This window comes from Microcebus murinus, chromosome 11, assembly GCF_040939455.1.
Source record: "Microcebus murinus isolate Inina chromosome 11, M.murinus_Inina_mat1.0, whole genome shotgun sequence".
Lineage (NCBI taxonomy): Eukaryota > Metazoa > Chordata > Mammalia > Primates > Cheirogaleidae > Microcebus > Microcebus murinus.
This window is the reverse complement of record NC_134114.1, coordinates 55,517,663-55,541,802: the sequence shown is the minus strand read 5'-3', so window position 1 is coordinate 55,541,802 and position 24,140 is coordinate 55,517,663. Positions and strand designations below refer to the sequence as shown.

At 40.5% G+C, this 24,140-nt stretch overlaps 1 protein-coding gene across 4 annotated transcripts in view; it reads right to left on the bottom strand.

Annotated features, from left to right (window-relative positions):
• Window positions 1–24,140, bottom strand: part of PDE8B (phosphodiesterase 8B) — a 200,073-nt gene that overhangs the window by 74,844 nt on the left and 101,089 nt on the right. For all 4 annotated transcript variants that reach the window (XM_012738330.2, XM_012738332.2, XM_012738331.2 and 1 more), the window contains exons 3-5: window positions 10,205–10,395; window positions 6,911–6,970; window positions 4,492–4,549 (exon numbers count right to left, since the gene is read on the bottom strand). In XM_012738330.2, the coding sequence (XP_012593784.1) occupies window positions 4,492–4,549; window positions 6,911–6,970; window positions 10,205–10,395 (309 nt within the window). The remainder of the gene's footprint in view (window positions 1–4,491; window positions 4,550–6,910; window positions 6,971–10,204; window positions 10,396–24,140) is intronic.

The window sequence follows — 24,140 nt, the reverse complement described above, 5'->3', positions numbered from 1 at the left end:
GGAAAGATGCTTTCTACAGCATCAGTCACTAAGGAAATGCAAATCAAAAGCACAATAAGATGCCAATTCACAGGTACTAGGATGTCTATAATTTCTTTAAAAAGGAAAGTAAGTGCTGGCGAGGATCTGGAGAATCGGAATCCTTGTATGTTGCTGGTAGGAATGTAAAATGGCTTAGTCACTGGGGAAAAAAGTTTGGGGGTTCCTCAAAAAGTTAAATATAGAATTACCATATGACCCAGCAATTCCACTCCTAACATATACCCCAAATAACTGGAAAAAAGTATTCAAACTAATACTTGTACATGTATACTCATAGTGGTATTATTCACAATAACCAAAAGGTAGAAACAGCCCAAATGCCCATTAACAGAATGGATAAACAGATTATATTATAGTATACACATACAATGGAGTATCATTCAGCCATAAAATAGGAATGAAATACTTATACATGCTACAACATGCATGAATCTCAAAAAGTATTAGGTGAAAGAATCTAGATACAAGTAAGTCACATGTTATATGATTCCACTTATATGAAACATCTAGAATACGTCAATTGGCAGAGCCGGAATGCAGACGGGTGGTTGCCAGGGCTTGGGGGAGGAGGATGAAGAGACTGCTTAATGAGAACATGGTTTCCATTTGGGGATGATAACAATGTTTTAGAACTAGACAGAGATGGTGGCTGTACAACACTGTGAATATACTAAATGTCACTAAATTGTTCACTTTAAAATGGTTAATTTTAGTTTCATCTCAATTTTCAAAAGGCTTTCTCATGTATTTTAGAAACTTAGCAGATGAACAGATAGATAAGCATATGATAAAGGTGAAGAAAATGCAACACATGTGGCCATTCATCAAAGAACCATTAAGCACCGGCTTACACTAGGCATGAGCCGCTCTAGCCCAGCACTTGAAAGAAAGGAGGATCTTTTTCAGTAACGATCCCAAAGTAATTTAACTTTCTTATATATCCTATATTATTCAATGTAGGATATAAAAGAAATCGAGCACTTCTTTTACATAGACGTGTCAATTCTTGAGAAATAAATTCAGAAAAAAAAAAAAGTAAAAAATAGTAAGGGGATACACTCCAGGATAATTCTACTAAGGAAAGGAAAAATGTCTTACATTTATAAAAAATGTATACATCATGCAACTCTTTTTAAGCATATATCTGACCAACGATTACATAGAAAGATAACTGGAATTTCAGAGTGTTCCAAACTATCAATCACATTCTTTTGCCTCTCAGATAGCTAGACAGGTAGAGAAGAAAAATGCCAGGCCCTGCTGGAAGATATATTTTTTAGATTTTCTGCAAGCAAGTTAGAGAAAGAATCAATGCCTTCCCCTCTCCTAGCTTACATGCTTATACACACACACACACACACACACACACACACACACACACACACACACACAGAGACATTCTTCCACACCTCTGGAGTGGATGGCTTCTCCCTGGCTTTCCCTGGGCTTCCACTATTTCATGTGGAAGCTGAGAAGGGCTAAGGAAAGAGGGAAAGCCATAAACATACACAGAAGGGAAATAACTTCTCTTTGATTTACAAAGTAAATATAAACAAGGTTAGGTTCTCCTTGAGCTTTTAGATGGGTAAAAACTATATATCAGCCAATAACAGAGCTCTGAAGGTTGTTACCTTTGAAGAAACAAAAAACAACTCTGTGATAAAATAAGTTTTGAAAATGTGGGGACCAACAAATTAGCAGGTTTCTTTCCTACAGGCCTTCTCAGAGCGTTCAGTATGCGAATGTGCAACGCTGCTCACGTGCACTGTGGATGCTCGGGGGTGGGAGGAGGAGGAAATCAGTCTTCACTGATTCCCCAAATTTATTTGACCACAGAAGCCCTTTCTCATGGAACACTTATCACGAGCATCTGGAACACTAGTGTTCTGTCACATGGTTTGGGAAATAATCCTTTAGTGGACCCAATATGGGGTTTGGAGTTAGACAACATGCATTTATCTCTTCACTTTATCATGAGTGTGAGCCCTGGCAAGCTATTCAATTGTGTGGAGCTTGCTTCCTCCTCTGCAAAAATCGAGAACATACTGACTCCTTCACATGTAGAGGAGGATTAAGTAAATCATCGGGAACTGGGCCTGACAAATAAATCGTAGCTCCCCACTTCCTACTCCACAAGACGCCTCTCCAGGGAGAACTGCATGCTACAGTTGTGCCCCCGACATGCCTGGACCATGGCATTGCACGTGGTCGGAGCTCCATAAACACTTGGTGAATCGAATAAGCATCATTTCAAATAAAAAAAGAGGCACACTACGTTGATAAAAGAACAGCTGCGACTGTCCTTTGCTGAGATGCTGGTTTCTAGGAGGCTCCTGGTGGACTGAGCCTCAATACAGTCGGCCGTGTATGCAGAGCTGCAAAGGCTTCAAGGGGAGTTGCTGTGGATATCTGACAGCACAAGTTGCTCCCGGATGCCCTCTCAGGGACCATGGACCCAACGGCTGGCCAATTAGCTAGCAACACAGGGCTGCGTTTCAGCAGATGATTTAATGCCATCAAAACAACTCGGAGATGGGAAACCACCTCATGGAAGGCAAGAATAACTGGCATATTTTGAAAGGTGCTTGGGTAGAGAGGTGCCAAAGATAAGATGTTGTCCAAAAAAGGAGAACAGCCACCTGGAGATCAGCCTTAGCTGATGGTGGGCCACGGTAACTCAGGGAAGCTGTCGTAGGGGCAGTGCGCTTCCCTTGGAAAGAACCCAAGCTGTAGGGCACCCTGACCTAACTGGTAAATGGCCTCCATCAGAACACCAGGTGGGCCCTGACAGGGACTGCTCCTCGTGTCCCCATCAAGGGTTTTATTCACCCCGTGGCTGACTGCACAAACCAGTAATGTATCTGGATAGAGAGAAATGAAACCTTCCAGAGCAGCAGGGACAGGCTGCAAAATGCATAAAAAAGAAACAGTGGAACTTTTGTTAAATTCTCTTAAATAGCATTTGCACCCAAAGAGTGCTGTTTCTCTCAGGCTTTTCTCTGAGCAAATGTGCAATCTCAAAGCCCTCCAGACAAGATGCTATATCACTTCAAATGGCACTAGTCTCTAAATCAACTGGAGGCAGATCACTGAACTTAAAGCAGAACTCCAAAAGGAAATTCAACAGCACTTACATGGGTCCTAACTGCTAAAACCTACAGTGTGTCCTTGTCATTCTCCAGTCGTCCCCCAGGTGATGAAGAAAACCTACATCCTCACACTCCGAGAGGTCCTGACTCAGACTCGAAAAGTAGAGCACTGAGATGGAAGAGGGGTGGCCAATATCACACTGAGATCTATGAAGACTGTGCATATTTTAGAGTTATTTCTTAGAAAATGAATGAGTAAAGGAAATAAGTCTTAGCCACACAGCTTCTTTGCCAACCTTCCGTTTGCACCTTCCCATTCCAAAACTCAGAAGCATCATCTTATGCATTGTCATTAAGACTCAGCACACAAGAATAGCTTTCAGAAACAAATGGCAACCTTTGTGAGAAGAGACAGAGGAGACGAAGGTGTTAGGAGAGTAAGGAAGACTGCTAGCCAGAAACATTCACTTCTGTTGCACACTGTGAACACGACACTGCCTGGAATCTTTCCTACAGCACTGCTCCTTCCACACGGAAGCAGACAAACGCACAGAATGACTGCATCGCAAAGGTAGTTTCTACTTCTCTGTGGTCTATAACCAAGAGGAATATACTTTTTTAAACCCGGGGTAGCAAAGCACCATTACTTAACGCATTTGATGAAATATTCATAATTCACAAGGCAAGGCACAGGCTAATCCTCTATTTTTGAATGAATACATCACACCACCTATCTGAGAGTCAGATTACTCCTATCAAAAGACCTTGAGATACTGGGTAAGCCTAGTTGTTTAGTTTGTTAGCATGTCTCTCTGGAGTAATCAATCTCAATCTTCAAGTTGCTTATCAGTGTTCTTCATGTGGTTATCACTCAGAGAATTCTCCTTTGCTGATGTTCGTGGTTTAAGCCAGGCGTTCACAGGATGCCATTGTCACCATGGGCCTGTCCCTAGGGTGTAAGCTCTGCCCAGCCCTGGGGAACAGAGTCCTGGGTGCCAAATTGGTGGACTTATCTATATATAATCACACGCATATTAAGTCTAATTGACTGAACTTATCTAAATTAGATTACTTTGGGACTACAGAATTTTGATCTGATTTATTTAATAAGATGTGTTTTTATGTCATTACATATCTGTTGCTAAGATATATGGAGAAAACCCAGAGAGAAAAAGGCAAAAAGCTTGACTAGTAGGTTGCTCCATTACTCTCGGATGAGAGCACAGTTACGTCCGTTTCCTAGCAGTCCTGGGGCGGATTCCCTCGACACTTTTCTGCAGCTGTTTTGCTCAGCTGTTGTGGGACAGTCAGGGCTCAGGCGCCTGCACCCGAGAGAGGGGCCGGCTGGTCTTGCACGTACCCTGTTGAAGCCTGCGTGAAGGAGAGGAAGAACTGAGGCCTCTTCGTGGTCATCCGATCTGCAGCAAAGCAGAAAATGTGGTCACTCAGCAGATACAAACCAGGACTCCTCACACTGAAACACGGAGAGAGAGCAATGAGGCCTCGCAGCGTTAGCTCTAAGAGGGGCTTCCTGACCAGCACGTGCCCGGGGGCACGCCTGCCTTCAGGGACGCACCCCACGTCTGCCTGCCAGATGCAAAAAGAACAAAAATGCAAAAAAAAAACTCTGGCAGTGTGTCTGGCAAGTGTCACCCTGGTACACGAATGGCCCTTTTTCCAACTCTGAGCTGCCCTTTGGGGTTGGGGCAAATGTACGGGAGTGGTCCCATCAAGGGACACAGGAGGTGCACTGCTAATCCCGAGCCCACTGTCCCCTGTGCTGTCCCCCAATCTTCTGGAAGCATAACTCCCACCCAAGAACTCGCCAGGTGCAACTCTCAATGTGAGGAAGACGGCGGCATTGCAGGCTACGGGATCCCACAGCCAGATGGAAAGTGCCAGCAGGAAAGCAGAGTTAGAAGGGAAGAAGAGAGAAAACAAAAATTGGTAATTGTCACTCATTTCACAAGAGAGTTCCTGTAATGAGCCTACAGTGGGGTGTCGGGACTTCAGTCTGAGTACGAGGTGGGGTTGGGGGTTGGCTTGTCATCACTGTTGAGAGGGAAATGGTGTCCTGAGACAGCCAGCCAGTAGCAGTGGGTACACAGCCTGAAATCAGGGAGGAAAAACAGAATAGAGAGGACTGGGTGGGAACGTAGAAATGGGAAGAGAAACCCAGTGCTTAGCTGTGGCATTACCATTAGCTGATTCCTGCCCTGTGGGGAAAAGCCGTCTGACCTACTCCCTTCTTTCCCTCCAGAACGCAAGGGTCTACCTTCTTTCTCTCAATGATAAGTCGGGGGCGGGGGGGAACGGGGACAGAAGAGGGAACCAAAAAGGGTTCCAAAGGCACTGATAATGTTCTATTTCTTAAGCTGGGTGACACAGACATAGGCACTCATTTTTTATCATTGCTCTCTTTATATGAAATATTTTATAATGAAAAACAAAAAAACAGGTGAAAATCATAACAAAAAGTCACAGTAAAGCATTATTTGTCAAGGACTAGTAAACATTGTTGCTGTATGAGTAGGAACAAAAAGTGTTTTTTCTTGGGTCCATGGAATAAGCCAGGCTTGCGAAAAATGCCGCGTGGCCTGGTACATTTCTGGTACCCAGTTGTAAGACCGCAAGACCCTTTTGGGATCTCAGAGTGCAGAACATAACCGTGGGAAAGGGGGTCGAAGGAGGCTGACTTCACGTCTCAGTTCCCCTCTCTCCTTTCCCTGGGCTCTTATCGCCTACCAGGATGGCAAGGTGTAAGGAAACGAGGACAATTTCTTCACTTTTTTTGGACCACAGCCCATCGTAGGTGTCAAAGTGAAGAGACACAGCTCCTAAGAAGAGACACCAGCACTAGCCCATAAGAAGGAGTCTTTGGTAAGGGCAAGATTTTGAAGCCATGATCTCCTGCGGTACCTGTATAGTGTTGAAGTATTTCAAGTCTCCCCTGGCCAGGTTTGCCTAGGGGGAGCCCTACACTTTCTTGTCTGAATTCCTAGCTTGTCAGCCCCTTCATCACAGAGTCTGTGCCGAATGCCACAGTGAGGCCGAGTCCAACAGGTCTCAGGCACTAATTAAGGTCTTGTTCTCTCTGAAGCTAATGACAGCCATTAAGTGACTACAACAAATTTTGTTGCTTGCCAAGACTCCCACCACTGCGGCTTGTGCAAACAACTTTTCTTCCTGCGGGCTCCTTCATTTTAAGTGTTGGCTGTTTTAGACGATAAACCCGGCAGGGCAGTTTCTTGTCCCAGGGTCTCACTGGACCTACAGCTCAGTCCCTCTTCTTCACCTTCCGACACTGGCATAAACCTACTGCTGTCCTGCTTCTGGCCACCTAACAGTCCCAATGGCAAGACCTTTCCTTGTAGTGGATTAAGTACTTCTTTGCTCTCATGCTTGAATATGAAGAAAATTTGTTTTTTCTTAAATGAAAACCAAGCATAGCCCATCTCTTCGCTTCAAAGAAAAAAGATAAACTGGAACAAGGTTCTCTCCAGACCTCCTCCGCCTCAAATTTTCCATTCATTTCTGGCAGATAATGAGCAAAGTTTTTTTCCTGAGGTGTGTGAGTATGTGCTAACAGCAATTATATACGATAGAGAGGAAAACCGAAATATTTCCAGGAACTTGTGAAATAAAACCCCCAAAGCAAGATCTAAAGTTGATGTTCAAGACATGCCCATTGCTTTGCTAGCTCAAACACTGGATTACATCAGACACACGTTTCAGAATGAACAGTACTGCTTCCAGCCGGGGACGGGAGGGGAGCTTACGCTTGTGAAACCACCGCAAGGATCACCGTGTGCTCGGAGGGATTTGTGGCCCGGATTGACCTGCAACGAGAAGACTCCGAGTCAAAGGCAGCGATCTGGGCTTTGTTACATAAATGAATGTGGAACTTCTTCACATTGAAAATGGCATAAAAATCAAATCTTTCTCTAAAGAAAAGGTCTCAAGGCACATGGAAGACAACAAAGAAAGATGCCCTTGTGGATTAGGACAATCTTTTCATTAAAAAAAAAAGTTTTTGAACTCCTAGGCAATGATCCAACAGGCCAGACCTGCCAATTTTCCACTTCAAAAATTGGCAAATTCCACTTAAATTCCATGGTTTTCTGAAATTGAAATTCCACTCTGCGAAAAAAAAAAAAAAATTGGCAGTTCTACAAGCCTCTTCTTATCAGTTTATACCTGGGGGAGCTAATCAGGTTGGGTCTTTTTCCTTTTAAAATAGTAGGCAGTTCAGAAAGTTCACCTCATAACAAAAATTAAAACACTTGCTGGCAGCTGGATGTACAAATGCAGGTTAAAGCCTATTAAAAACAGTGCAAAGAGCCACCCAAATTCTTCATTTGTAGTTGTTTGTGCTTGAATACTTTAAACAACTTGATCATCAGCTGTGGATGAGAAATGTTGCAATATGGTGACTATCACTGTCTAATGATGTTTGTTGTACTAGAACCACCTGTATATTGTAAATTTATTTCCTAGGAATTAAACAGGACAAGAACACATAAGGATATAGAATGTGGAGGGCTGCGAATCTTCTTAGAAGAGGGGCTGTGCTGCAGCTCAGATTCTGGACTAATCTGGTCAGGGGGTTGTCAATCAAACGAGCGTTAATAAAGGGCCGCACACTTGCAGCCCAGTGCAAACCTGCATGCTTGTTTAGATCTATTCCCTTGGTCTGGCCTCTGTGTATTTTGAGCTCCCTCGGAAGGGAACCACTATCTCCAAGAATGGAATCACTCCTGAGAAATGTGTGAAACAACATGTGTTTGTTTTTCTCTCTAGCTATGGACATTTCTGCTCCTCTCCATTTTAACCTGTTTGCACTATTGCTCCCCCAGGGACAGCTCTGGCTCATGCTGCTTCATCCTTTTCAACTCCAAAAATTTCTGTCTTTTCTCAAAAATGTACTTTGTCCACGTCCTATTCCTTGAGCCCTCACTCTATGCGGGCGGAAGGCTCACCGTGAGTGGCTGCCATGTTCCCGGGAAGTGAGGTTTCCCCTTGTGAATAAATGACACGTGAAAGAGCCCCTTGGCAGAGAATGGTGCAGGGGCGGGGGGTGGGGGGTAAGTCAACACCCCTTCCATGCTGGCACAGGCTACTCCCCCTCTAGCCACCCCACGGGGCAGGTCCTGCTAAGGTGAAGCTACTTGTATTAATATCTTACACTTAGTAGCCTCCTGATATTCAGCAGAAACACCAGTTAGCACCCAATGAAGGAGAGAGACCACATTTCAGAGGCATGCTCTGGTCGCTAGGGACACACTATCAAGCACTTCTCACCTTCCCTCAGCCGCTCCCACCCCAGTGAGGCAGCAGGACAGACTGCTGGGCTGCATTCTAAAGGGTGACTCTGAGGCAGGAGCTTCAGGCATGTCAAGAGCATAACTGGGCTGCGACACGCTGCCCCTTGGTTTCCTTCAGGATTGGTTTCTGTCTATTCAGTTGCTTCCTGCTGCTTGCCTCTTCCCTGTCAATCCTCCAAAGGAGGGGACTCAAGGGGACCTGGGGGCAGGTGGGCTGGGGTCTGAGGACATACGTTAGGTTTAAGTCCCACTCTTAGCTCAAAGGCCAGGGATCCAGGGCCACAGAGGACAATAAAGAATGCACACCTGCCAGGAGTTGGTCCCCCACCCCTCTCCCTAGGGGACGTGTGCTGGTAGTTAAGCACTCAGAACGTGGCCACCTTCAACACGACCACACCGGTCAGTAAACACACTGCCAGGTGCACACGCCTGCCTTCTGAACTGCAGCCATCCCTTTGTTTTTCGGTTTGTTAGGAAACAAAATTCTATCCCTTTATATTCAAAGAAGAACGTAAAGCTTATCTGCTAAACTGGGGCTTTGCCTGAACTAAAAGATTTCTTCCTATTAATTTTTTCTGTACAACTAAAGCTTGTCTTAACTCATTCCATGCAAGAAAAAGGACTGTGGGCTTTCTACTACAAAACCATGTAAGAAAAAGTAAGTGAAGGCCAAGAAAAATCAGACATACTTAGTTATACAGGAGCCAATTCTACCCTGAAAAATCACTTTAAAATATTTTTTCATACTAAAAATAGCATCCAAATAGTTTATATGTACGTTTATATATATATATATATATATATTATTAAATAGGAAAATATTTTCGTTCAGAAAGATGAGGTTATTTGAGATCATTAAAGCATTTTAAATACAGGTACTTCAGAAAAATTCTTCTTTGGGAAATTAAAAATCATTAAAGACTAGCAGGGTAAAGCCTGTGATAAGAAACTTCTCTTAATCCATTAATTTCCTGTCAGGGTACCAGAGGTTCTCAGAAACCATTTCCCCACCTTCCATTTCACTTACTAATATTCAAGAAAATTCCAGCTCCCCATGCAATTGGACGCTGTCCTGGTCTAGCATTTAATTAGTGACCTCTTCCTGTCTAGCTTCAAAGCATTCCACTTCTGCTAAATGAATCAGTTCATCCAGAGCTAACTCTCATGACTGTGCATTTATTTATGAACAGGCCTGTGCTTCCTCCCCAGAGCGCGAGCATTTCTGTAAACAAGCCAGGGGTTCTGGGTCCCTGGAAGGTTTTCTGCTGCCGCAAAGTGGCTGCCTTCGGCTCCATGACTGGGAAGCCTGCTGTGGGATCCACCCATCTGTGTCAGGCAGGAGAAAATTTATATTTCACACATTTCTGATGTTCATTTTGGGATAGAATAATGAAGATTAAAATAGCTGGTTTAAATCCAAACCATATCTGTGTAATGAGAACTGTGTGAATTTTAATGTTTTTTATGAGCAATGCACAGGGTGGGGGGAATACCCTGACGTTTTCCAGGGGAGCCTAGCTCACACCTCTAAATTTAGTGCAATTCAAATGTGGAAAAATGGGAAAGGAGAGATAAATCCATAGGAAGGTGCTATAGCTTTCACCACAGAAATCTGTATAGACTACTTAGGAACATTAACACATGTTTTAGAAGTATTTCAGATAGAACTAAAGACATCTATCTATAAGTGAAGTTCATTTGAAGCTGTTAAGTAAACATCTACTAAGCATATTAAATGAGGGAAGGTACCTGCACACTGCTTCTGCATCGAAGTTCCGACTTTGTCTGTGGTCGATGACAATAATTTCATGATGCTTATCAAGAAAGCATTCAAGGGCTGACTCTGGAGTCCGGGCAATATTGCATCTGTAACCAGCTCTGTCACAGGCCCACCAGAAGCCATCACTCTGACTATCTTCCTTTGCAAAGATCAGCAAAACCTGAAACACAACAAAAAGAGCATCTTGACAGAAACCCTCCTCCTCAGAGACTATATTCAAACAGGCCTATGGTATCCTGGTCACAAATGAAGAGAAGCCACCTGAGTTCAAATCCCAGCCCCTCCAGTTAGTTACTTGGTCTTTGAACAAGTTATTTTATCTCTTTGGCCTATAATTTCTCTGCCATGAGATAGGATGAGAAAGTGCCACATAAGCTAGTTGTGAGAACTGAATGAGCACAGGATAGGTGCTCAGTCACTATGGTGGTAGCTGTTACTCACTGCAATTACAAGTATTTTTAATTTCCTAATTAGCTTTGTTTTTAAGATAAGCAATAAATTTATTAACAGGATAATTAACACAGGTTAGATTATGGTTCACACATACAGTACATGTATTTGGTTCCTGTGCAAGTGGCATTTGCCTTGAAGTCCCTGGAGGCCACCTCTCTGAACTTAGCACCAAAATACCTATAGAGACATAGGAAAGTAAGGGAACTCAAAACAGCCTCGAAAACAAATTCCAACACCCAATCCTTGCCAGAATCTAGAAAGAATGATCATGAAATGTGAAGCTGATGGAGCCACATTGAGGAAAACTCGCCTCTATTTGCCTCATTGAGAAGCAGCCCCACCCACAGAAAAGAAGGTGGCAATACTTTTATACAGTTTCCCCCTCATCATCCCTTGGGCTCAAAAGCCCAGATTCTCTGCCAGCTTGAAAGCCAGAGACAGCCTTGCCACCACCCGAGCTTCTTTATTTATTCATGGTCTGTCTTCCTCACCGGAGAATTAAGCTTCAGGAGAGCAAGGACTCGCCTGTCCCATTCCCGGCTATACCTCGTGTGCCCATCACCGGGCTGGCATTTACTAGCTGTTCAGTAAATATTTGAGGGGTGAAAGAAAAACTACTTATGGGGTTTTCTGAGAAATGCAAGCGGGCTTTACTATTACTTGAAGATTACCTTCCAGCAATAGGTCTAATAAGAAAAACCTATAATAATCTCAAGATACTGATAAAACATTTAATATTCTTCCACATCCACTTCTGTTCTAAACAATTGGGAACAGACGGATAGTTTCTCAACATGAAGAGTTTTTTTTTTTTTTTTTTAACATGAAGAGCTTTTAAGCCAATAGTCAATATCATTTGTCATGGTGAAATAGCAAATGTGTTTCATTTAAAATCAGAAACAAGCCAAATTATCCGACCATTACCATTACATTTGAAACATTAATTGAAAAATTAGAAATATATAGAAAAGTGAAAACAATAATATAATGAATCTCATGTACCCATCACCCAGCTTCAGCCATAACCAATTCCTGGCCAATCTGAGTTCATCTCTCTCTCCCTGCTGACTTTCCCAACTCTTGTATTAGAATGTGGCAAATCCAGACATCTTATTTCATTCATATGCTTTTGTGAAAGATAAAGACTCTTTTTTAAAAGAACAAAACCACCATCTCATTACATACCTAACCTCCCCAATAATTCCTTAAGATCACACATGCCGTTGGTTTTATACTTTGTCGGAATTATTTCTTGTTTTTTCAAATACCATGTTTCCAGAAGAGAAATAATATACTTTTCAGCATGATTCTGACATTTGCTTCTTAGCATATGGCTTAAAAATCACAAGCCAGGAACCCCTGAGGTTGCCATGCTTGTTAAGGCTCACCCTGGCCAGAGACTGTCACTCTTCAGCCCCGGATGCTCCTCACATCTCCAGCCACAGAGCACCTTCTAGGAAGAAATGGGAGGTGGCTCTCCCGGGAGCAGTGAATGGCATAGCCACATGGATTTTGATAATGAAAAGAAAGCCTTCAAACCAAACTATTAACAAGAGAGCCACAATAATAAAATTCGGGTAGGATAAACTGGTTGGTGCAAAAAGTCAACAGCCCTTCACTTGGGGTAGCAGTAGTGTTAGCATGAGAAACTCAAGATGCAGGGCCTAGGAGTCAGTAAAGGTGAATAAACTTGTCTCTCATCTGTCTGGCTGAAATATGGATTTCTAAATCAGAGTCTTAACAATGTATATGTCCATTATGTACATGTCTATTATGTCTCAATATTTGACTAATACAATAAGAGTACAACTCTATTGTGTTCCAACTCTGTTGGACATTGCTACAGGTATCACTGATTTTTAAAAACACTGTTTTTAACTGTTTAGGGTATGCTGATGAACAAAATAAGGAGTCCTTGCATTGTAGTGGTAGATGGACAAACAATAAACAACACGTATATAATAAGTTAATAAACAAGGGCTCAGGAGCGGGTGTGGTAGCAGTGTAAGCAGGCGGCTAGTATAGGCCTCCTGCAAACAGGTGAGCAAATGCCTGAAGGGAGCAGAAACAAAAGCCTAGTTGACATCTGAAGGAAAAGCACTCCAGACAGAGTGCCATAAGCCCCTGCTGCGTGCCTGATGTGTTCAGGGGACTGCAAAGGAGCCAGCGTGACTAGGGGAGGGTGAGAGAAAGTCAAGTTCACGGCAGAGGGCTAGGACACCATAAGGCTTCTTGAGCCACCTGAAAGACTTAAAAAACTGGATCTCACATGGAAACTTACAAACTGATTGAAGGTGGGAGGTTGTATTAATTGCGCCTTTTTATTTTCTATGTTTCTGATGCTTTGCCATCTGGGGCTTTGCTGATGCCAGAAGGACTGCCCCTCCCAGGGTTAGCTGATTCCTAGAGATAGCAAATAACTCTCCAGGGATCACACCTTCCATGTGCAAACCAACCAACCTAGAGCCCATGCCCTAACCGCCTTCTTTGGCTCTTACACTCTGGGCTACAAGCCCCCTACCCTAAGGGCCAGGTGCCAGACAACTACAATCCCCCTCCCAGACCACCCAGAAATCATTTAGACTAGCCAATCCTAAACCTGTTTACCCTGCCTCTCCCAATCCTTCCCATGGAAACCACAGAAAAGGCTCCTGCCCAGGTTTCCCCACCTCCCTCTGTGTCCCGGCAGACCCTGGCACTACCATTTGGCCCTGTGTGTGGGTGTACCCCCTCCTCTTTAGACCTGTAACTATTTTTTCAGTGGCAATTGTCCTCTGAACTGCTGGCCTTGCCATACCTGAATAATAAAATCTACACTGAAAAATGGATTATCTATATTATAAAAGCACTCACTAGAGAACTTCCTTGGACAGTACATAGAATGCTTTCCATTTATAAAAATTAATTGAGAAAGACTACTTTTCAATTATTCAACTACTAAGCAAAGTGAAAACCTATGGGAATAAAAAGTGTACACTTTAGAGTAAAACACCGTAGTAATCACCCTTTAAAAATACCTGCTTAGCTCTGGAAAATTATACCTTCTCCAGGAAAGTGGTGGTTCCAATTTACCAGGATTGGACTCTTTGTCCCCAGCTCCCAGGCTATAGTTGGGCTAATGATACTCTGTTTCTACAAATTTAGAATCTGAACAGATAGACACACAGGCTGGGAACTGGGACCCGTGACCCATTAGCAGTGGAGTATAAAAGTAAGAACTTTAAACTGCCACTGTCGAAGCCTCAGAGACGGCCCACTGACGTCCTTCCCAAGCCATGGCTTTTCAACTCTTCTTTGGATTCTGGGAAAAAATACAGAACTGCACTATCTTTCTAATATATTTCTTATTAATTTATCTACCTTTTTAAAAAAAATTTACCTTTTATTGCAGCTGTTATTTGCAACCAAAAAAATGTAAAGCAATACAGTCTTTCTTCAGCTTTAATAGTCTACATCAGTATTGACAGTTTCTTAGACATGGCCATTTGTTAATATTTATTGATCATTCACTGAAGTTAATATATGACTGACTCATACAAAAGATTTTGCAAACTATATTTCTGAAAACAAATAATCATTAATGGCCTATAACTGAACTTGATGCATAAAGAGTAAAAGCAAACTGGGCCCTGTGCTTGCTCTAAATATGCTCCACATTCATTCAAACAATATTTACTGATGACTTATTATGTAAGATGTTAAGAACTGGGAATAAAAAGATGACAGAGATAGCCATAGGCCAGTCTCTGCCCCTAAGACCCCAGCCTGGGACAGAGTCAGGGAAGCAGATAATTACGATAGATGTGCTAATCAGCGGTGACCACAGACAGAGCACAGGCAGGAACCCCAGCACAGGGGAACAAGCAGAAGGAAGTAGTTTTGTCACATCAATCTCACTGTACTGTTGTAAACACGGCAAAGGAGCAGAAGATGAAGAAACGATCAAGGCTGAAGCCGGGAACAATGAAGAAACCTTTTTCTGGAGCAGAGCTCGGCCACCTTGGCTTCTGTCCAGATCCAGGCCAGCATGACCAGCAATCCTCACTTTGCATGGTAGAGCCAGACCATAAAAATGACCGTGCAAAGCTATCTTGTTAAGGCCACCTTGTTTGTTAAAGGACAGCAAAATTATGATTGTTCTGTGACCTTTAAAGATTTTTGTCAAAATACTGAAAACTTTCTTATTGCTGGTTACAAATGTACAGGGAAATGAAAAAATGTAAAACCAGTATTGATTTGAGTGTACTGTAATCTAAAGTATTAGGAAACACTGAGGATGAAAATATTTTCTTTCTTCTTAAAAATCTTATCAAGAGTAGTTTGAACAGTGCTTATCACCTTTGTCTTGTCATGTAAATGACAATACGGAAGTGAGCATCTTCTCTCTGCCTTTGTGAATTGTCACACTCCTAAGTAGGGATCAGCTGCCAACATTTTATCCTCAGTGCTCTCTGTGTCATGCAATATCCCCAGGGTTCCTTTCACTAACGTGAAGTTTTCTCGTTGGCCTCACTTCCTCTGTAACGTCTTCACCCTGTTCATCACAACCACCGTCCTCATTTATGTCTGTAAGCTGGCATTCACCAACGCGTCCAGAATTTCTCCAAGGGAGCAGCCCCAGCATTCCCACAGTCAGCTATTTCTCCTCCGTCTACCTTTGATCCACATTTCACTTACAGCCGTATCACCTTTCATTTCTTCACTGCACTTCCATCTTTGTTGGCTCATTCCTTCTTTTGATGATCTGTTTTTATATTATGTCATGTGGGTTTATCACGGAGAGACAGGAGGTAACACGTCTATGTGCTTTGTTGTCTGTACTTATGCTGAACGACAGAGACCAACCACACAGACTTGTAAAAAAAAAAAAAAAGTGATTGGTTACTGATGATGCTGCACATTTATTATTTACATAGTGATTTGTGGACCTAAGAGCCAGCAGCAAAGTTTGTACTCTAGGATTTATTGGTAGTTAAAATATTGATGCAACTGCGATCTGAAACATGTTGTTGGGGGTCTGGTGTTATTTAATGAAACCGTGGAATTTGCACACCTTGGAATTGGGCAAAGTGAGGGCCACCTGCACTGCTTTTCAAAAGGAACTATTGATGTTATACAAAGACCTCAAACTGCCATGTAGGGCCGTCCCTTAATCTCCAAGAAGAACTCTACCTAAATCTTCTTGGAATCACAAAGTTTAATTCGTCTTTCATCCTAGGCTAGGAGGATGGAATGAAGGCTGACCCAGGGCAGGGCTGACCCAGGGCGGGGCCAAGAGAGTGAAGGGGACGGCCTCGTGCAGGAAGCTGCACTGGAGAGACACATGGGCTGCCAGTTATATAAGGGGCTCCTAGAGGCAATGACAGAAGCAGGTGCCATGGCTCTTGGGAGCTCTCAGAGCAGGAAGGGACTCAGGGAATGATCCATGCAACCACCATCCAACAGATAAGGACAGCGACTTCCCCAGAGCAAAGCAGCGGCAGAGCTGGAACCCACATCTCCCAACTCCTCCTTCAGCAGTCTCTCCCCAGCTCCAGTCGCTGGAAATCCTTGCAACTATTCCTTTTACAGGTTTTATCAAGAAAGAGGTGAAAATTATCTTCTTGAGGATAGTAATAATCTGTCTTTGATACGTAAATTAGAAAGAAATTATTTTCTCTGGTGAACACTAATTATGAAAAAGATGAAAACAAGACTAAACTTTTCCTTAACTTGAAGAAGGCAATATAATTGCTCATTACTATTAATGTTTTTTCTAAACAAGAGTATGCCTACACATCTCCAAATGGATTATCAACACCTACTACTAAACATCTGATTTTCAGAATATGCAGTTTGGCTTTAAGCAAAAACCTAGTAATAGGGAGCTTCCAGAGTAGACCACACATATAGATCATCTAAGTTGTGTCCACATAATACTAAACAACTGGCCAGTTTGTTCTGAAAAGGGGTCAATTGAGCTGAAAAACAATGGTCTGGGAACATTCTTTAAATGTCCCTAGGGAAGTGATGCTGATAACAGCTAGAGTTTGATGAGAATTTTCTAAGGACCAGGCATTATAGTGAAAGTACTTGAAATATACTATCTCACTCAGTAACCCTTAAGCAACTCTTTGGAGGTGGGTATTATCCTCATTTTACAGACATGGAAACTGAGGCTTGGATGGCTAAGAGACTTTTCCATAGCCACACAGCTAGCAAGATTTGAACTGAGCTTGGCTTGACCCCAGAGCCTTTGCAATCATCATGTTAAGTAACTTATTCACTCTCAGTTTTATTTCTACCCCATAAAAGTTTGGACCAAAATTCCTAACAACTCTGTGGGTCCATGAAACTGGCTGGACTAGGAAGACGACATAACTAGGTGGCAGCAATACGGACAGACAGGAAGGGAGAAGCTACCCAGTGACTTACTGAGTCACCAGTCCTTTCACTTAATGCACAAAGGTCATCTCTCCATGAGGCCATGTTATCTCCAACATATAAAATCCCCAATATGTAACAGTTCCAGGAAAAAAAAATACATGCCCATACAACACAGAAGAATAAGTTTCAAAGGGAGGTGCTCCCTTGCTAGGAAGAAGCTCAGGCCACAGTGATAGGGATCCATTTCCAAGTTCAGTTGGAAGGCCCAGTATGAAGGGAATGAGGATAGGACATCCTAAGCGGAAAGATGTCAGTTCTGCATGCTGGGGAAGTAAATGTGTTCCAGGCATTGATGGAGAAGAGACCATTTGATTTTCAGACAGCATCATGCTGACTCGAATCTACTGCCTAACACTATTTCCCCAACTTTTTATCTCCTAGCCAAGATTGGAAAATATGACTTTGACTGTGAGTCACATCACTCACCCAGGAGAGGGGTGCTCTACAGTACCATGTGCACTCCCCATCCATTCCACTCCCCAGTGCGCTCCTGCCAGCTCTGTGTGGGGCGTACAGAGCCCCATGCGACATGTCCTGATATGGGAGCAAATTTCCCCTGATGAACTCAGAAAGGCACCCTCTAAAACAAACACATCCCTGAAACATTCTTATTAAGACATTTTCTCCCAAGCCCTAAGAGCTCTGGCTGATGCAGCTAATTAATATTTTTGGCATTTCAGTGAAGTAACAGAATAGATATTTTTCTCCAAGGGGAAAAAAAATAAAACAAAAACAAAAGCATTAGGACATGGCTTGAATTTTCTAAGACAGCTGCAATGCTGGTAGTAGAAGCACTTGACTAGATATCAATACCCCTAAAGTTAGAGTGATATAAACAATAAAACCTACCTCCCAGACCTCTCTCTGTGGTCAAGGAGCATTGTGCCATCTCTCTACCCCCTGAAGCACCTAGCATGGAGCCTTCAACATAGGAGGTACCCAGTACATTCTTATTGGATGAATTGGTTAGCCAAATTCTATGTTTGAATGAGATCAAGTAGTAAAGGCTTCTTTGATCCTAAGAGGGCTTGTTTATCTTTTTTTAGAAGAGTCTCTTAACATACACTGGGGGAAAAGAATCCTTATTCAATAAATGGTGCTGGGAAAACTGGATAGCCACATGTAGAAGACTGAAACAAGACCCACACCTTTCACCTCTCACAAAAATCGAAACTATTAGAATCCTAGAGGAAAACGTTGGAAATACTCTTCTAGACATCGGCCTCGGCAAAGAATTTATGAAAAAGACCCCAAAGGCAATCACAGCAGCAACAAAAATAAACAAATGGGACCTGACCAAATTAAAAAGCTTCTGCACAGCCAAAGAAACTGTCAAGAAAGCAGACAGACAACCCACAGAATGGGAGAAAATTTTCGCAAGCTACACAACTGATAAAGGGCTAACTAGAATCTATTTAGAACTCAGGAAAATCAGCAAGAAAAAAATCAAACAACCCCATAAAAAAATAGGCAAAGAACATGAACAGAAACTTTGGAAAAGAAGACAGAATAATGGCCAACAAACATATGAAAAAATGTTCAATATCTCTAATCATCAGGAAATGCAAATCAAAACCACAATGAGATATCACTTAACTCCAGTGAGAATGGCCTTTATCAAAAAGTCTCCAAACAATAAATGCTAGTGTGGATGCGGAGAGATAGGAACACTTCTATACTGCTGGTGGGACTGCAAACTAGTACAACCTCTGTGGAAAGCAATATGGAGATACCTCAAAGTGATAAAAGTAGATCTACCATTTGATCCAGCAATTCCACTACTGGGCATCTACCCAAAAGATCAAAAGTCACTTTATGAAAAAGTCACCTGCACTCGAATGTTTATAGCAGCACAGTTCACAATTGCAAAGCTGTGGAAACAACCCAAGTGCCCATCAATTCGTGAGTGAATTAATAAAATGTGGTATATGTATACCATGGAGTACTACTCAGCTTTAAGAAACAATGGTGATATAGCACCTCTTGTATATTCCTGGATAGAGCTGGAACCCACTCTACTAAGTGAAGTATCTCAAGAATGGAAAAACAAGCACCATATGTACTCACCAGCAAATTGGTATTAACAGATCAACACCTAAGTGGACATATAGGAGTAGTATTAATCGGGTGTTGGGCAGGTGGGAGGTGGGTGGAGGGGATGGGTATATATAAACACAATTAGTAAGAGGTACAACATTTGGGGATGGACATGCTTGAAGCTCTGACTTGAGGGGGGAGTGGGGGCATGGGCAATATAGGTAACCTTAACACTTGTACCCCCATAATATGCTAAAATTAATTAAATAAATAAATAAATAAATAAATAAATAAATAAATAAATAAGAGTCTCTTAATTATTGTTTCCTTCAATGAGATACTCTTGGCCACTTGCTACCTGTTGTCAAACTCATGTAACACAAACCAGTGGGATACACATTAGCATTAGTAACATTACGGCTCTTACACTGGTTGGTGGATTCATAATATTCATTTTATTATTGTGTTTCATAGATTATGAGCATAAATCAAAAATATTTTTATATGTTTTAACCTACCAAATATAATAAATTAAAATTTATAGACAACTGGTTTTCAGTTATGGGAGAGTGGGGCTGTCAAGGGATATTGAAGTCCAGCAAAAAACTGTATCATATTTGAGAGGACAGAAATACAGTGTAACTTGAGGCTTTGTTATAAAATTCGACTGCTAAACGTGTACATTAAAAATAATTTAAGAGTAGGACCATACTTCAACACATTAAAAGCCATATATGACAGACCCATAGCTAATTATCATACTGAATGGGGAAAAACCAAAAGCTTTTCCTCTAAGATCTGAAACAAGACAAGGATGCCTACTTTCACCATTGTTACTCAACACAGTACTGGAAGTTCTAGCTACAGCAATCAGACAAGAGAAAAAATAAAGAATGTCTGAATTGAAAATTAAGAAGTCAAATTATCCTTGTTTGCAGATGATATGAACTTGTAACTAGATAAACCTAAAGACTCCACTAGAAAGCTATTAGAAATGACAGATTCAGTAAAGTTGCAGAATACAAATTCAATATACAAAAATCATTAGCATTTCTATATGCCAACAGCAAATGATCTGAAGATGAAACCAAGAAAGTAATACCATTTATAATAACTATGAATAGAATAAAATACCAAAGAATAAATTTAACCAAAGTAGTTTAAGACGGCTCTCTATAATGAAAATTATAAAACACTGATGAAAAATTGAACAGGACACCAAAAAATGGAAAGATATTTCATGTTCATGGATTGGAAGAATCAATATTGTTGAAATGTTCTTTCTACCCAAAGCAATGTACAGATTCAATGGAATCCCCATTGAAATACCAATGATATTCTTCACAGAAATAGAAGAAAATAATCCTAAAATTTATATAAAACCACAAAAGACCCAGAGTAGCCAAAGCCATCCTAAAGCAAAAAGAACAAAACTGCAAGAACCACATTACCTGACTTCAAATTATACTACAGAGCTGTAGTAACCAAAATAGCATGTTACTACCATAAAAACAAACACACAGACCAATGAAACAGAATAAAGAATCCAGAAATAAATCTACACATCTATAGTGAACTTATTTTTGACAAAGGTGCCAAGAATATATACCAGGGAAAGGACAGTCTCTTCAATAAATGGTGCTGGGAAAATTGGATATTCACATGAAGAATGAAACTAGACCTTTATCTCTTGCCATATACAAAAATTAAATCAAAATAGATTAAAGACTTAAATCTAAGACCTAAAACTATAAAACTACAAAAAGAACACACTGGGGAAACACTCCAGGACATTGGTCTGGGCAATCATTTCTTGAGTAATATTCCAAAAGCATAGGCAACCAAAGCAAAATTGGACAAATGGGATCATATCAAGCTAAAAAGTTTCTGCACAGCAAAGGAAACAATCAACAACCCACAGTATAGAATAAAATATTTGCAAACTACTCATCTAACAAGGGATTAATAATTAGAATATAAAAGGAGCTCAAACAACTCAATAGGAAAAAAATCAAATAATCTAATTTAAAAATAGGCAAAAGATCTAAATAGACATTTCTCAAAGAATACATACACATGACCAACAGGTATATGAAAAAATGATCAACATCATTAGTCATCAAAGAAATGCAAATCAAAAATATAATGAGATATCATCAGTTAAAATGGCTTGTGTAAAAAGACAGGCAATAATAAATGCTGGCAAGGATATGGAGAAAGGAGAACCCTCATACACTGTTGGTGGGAATGTAAATTAGGTGCAACCACTATGGAGAACAGTATGGAGATTCCTCAAAAAACTGAAAATATGACTATTATATGCCCCAGCAATCCCACTGCTAGATATATATCCAAAAGAAAGGAAATCAATATATCAAAAAAATACTTGCACTCCCACGTTTATTGCAGCACTATATTCAGAGTAGCTAAGATTTGGAATCAACCTAAGTGTTCAACAATGTATGAATGGAGAAAGAAATCATGGTACATATACACAATGGAATAGTATTTATCCACAAAGAATGAAATCCTGTCATTTGCAATAACATGGATGGAACTGGAAAACACTATGTTAAGTGAAATAAGCCAAGCACAGAAAGACAAATCTTATATGTTCTCACTCATATGTGGGAGCTAAATATTAAAACAATTGTTTTAATATTTAGAGAGACCAGAGAGTAGAATGATGGTTACCAGAGGCTGGGAGGGGTAACAGGGAAGAAGAGATAAATTGGGGACGGTTAATGGGTGCAATAACATAATTAGATAAACAATATTTGATAGCACAACAAAGTGACTATAGTCAACAAGTTATGGTGTACTTTAAAATAACTAAAAGAGTGAGACTGGAATGTTCCTAACACAAAGAAATGGTAACTGCATGAGGTAATGGAAACTCTAATTACCCAGATTTGATTAATATACATTGTATGCCTGTATCAAAATGTCACATGTACCCTATGAATATATATAATTATGTACCCAAAATAATTAAAAATTAAAATGAAAAAAATAAATTTAAAGGTAACCACCAAAATAACAGAAGTATACCTATAGCTCTCAAAACATCAGAAAAATAAAATGTAACCTCAAAAACTTTTCCAACTTGACAATAAGCAGAAACAAGAAACTAGTGGGAAAAAGGTAATAAATATAAAAATACAAAATAAAAATCAACTGTATCCGTAATTATACTCAATGCAATCAAATTGAATTCACCTATTCAAAGATAGAAATTATAGGAATAGATTTTAGAAAATTAAAACTATGTACTGCTTAAAAGAGGCATATTTAAAATAAAGTTAAAAAGTATCTGCAATCTTTTGTTTCTGAAAAAAGCAGAAAAAGATATATAAAGAAAATGTTAACCAAAGAAAGCTGGCCTGGCAATATTACCAACAGATAAAACAAAGTCAGGCAAAAGGTTCAAGGGGGACACTACATAATGATAAATGGGACAGTCACCAAGAATATACAACAATCAAGAACCTGGATACGCCTAACAACACAGACTCAAATATCAGCAAATATCAACAGATATGATAAATCCATTGTAATTAGAAACTGACAAATCAGTCACAAAAATCAACCACAAAATTAACAGATTGTTTGAATAGCATAGTTAATAAAGTTGAATTCATGTATATTGAACCCTCTAACCAACAAGTAGAGAGTCATCTTTTTAAGCAACTTTTATGGAATATTGATTTAAAAACTGACTATATACTTGGCGACCAAGCAAATTGCAACAAATATCAAAGAATCAGTAACAAAGGCATCAAACCAATTCAATGGGGAAGAACAGTCTTTTTTAACAAACGGAGCTGGAAACAATCAGACATCACTGTGTGTGGGGGGGTGGCCGCATGGGAAATGAGCCTTGATGCTTATGTCACACTATATACAAAATTCACCTGAGAGTATAGATTTAACATTAAAACAATAAAGTTTTTAGAAAAAAACATAGGAAATTATCTTCTTGACCTGGGAGTAGGTGAAGACTTTTAGAACACAGGAAGCAATAACCATAAAAGAAAAAAAAGTGATACATTTTAGACTCCATCAAAATGAAAAATTTTTGCTCATCAAAAGCCAGAGTTATGAAAATTAATGTAAGAGCCACAGATTGGGAGAAAAATGTTCTCAAAATATGACAAAGGACTTGTAACAAGAATATATATAGAATTCTTATAACTCAACAACTTTCAAAAATTAACCTAATTAAAAAATGAAAAGGAGACTTAACCAAACACTTCACAAAAGAAAATGGAAGAGTGGCCAATAAGTAAATGAAAAAGTGCTCATCATTAGTCATGAAGAAACGCAAATTTAAATCACAGTAAGATAGTATTACTCATCCACTAGAATAGCTAAAATTAAAGAAGACTGACAACATCAAACATTACTAAGGATTTGGAGTAACAAGAACTCTCACATTGCTCGTGGGAGTGTAAAATGGTACAATGACTTTGGGAAAAGGTCTAGAAGTATCTTAAAAACAAAACAACATTGTTCTGGAGGTTCTAGAGTCAGGGCAATTATGGAAAAAAAAGGCATACAGATTGCAAAAGAGGAAATAATGACACGCTCTTATATCTAGAAAATCTTAAGGAATCTGCAAAAAACAAACACAACAAAACCAATAAATGAGTTTGGCAAGGTTTCAAGATACAAGATCCTGTAAAATGGAAGGACATTTCACGTTCATGGATTGGAGGACAAAATTGTCAAGATAATTTCCCTCTAGAAATTCACAAGCTGGTCCTAAAGTCCATATGAAAATGCAAGGGACGCAGATAGTCAAAACAATCTTTAAGAATGAAGTTGTGAGACTCACATTTCACAATTTCAAAACTACTACAAAGCTACAATAATCAAGACAATGTTGTGCTGGCATAAGGATTTACATATAAATCAATGGAACAGAACTGAGAATCCAAAAATAAACCCTCACATTGATGGTTGATTGTTAAAAAACACTCTTCTTTC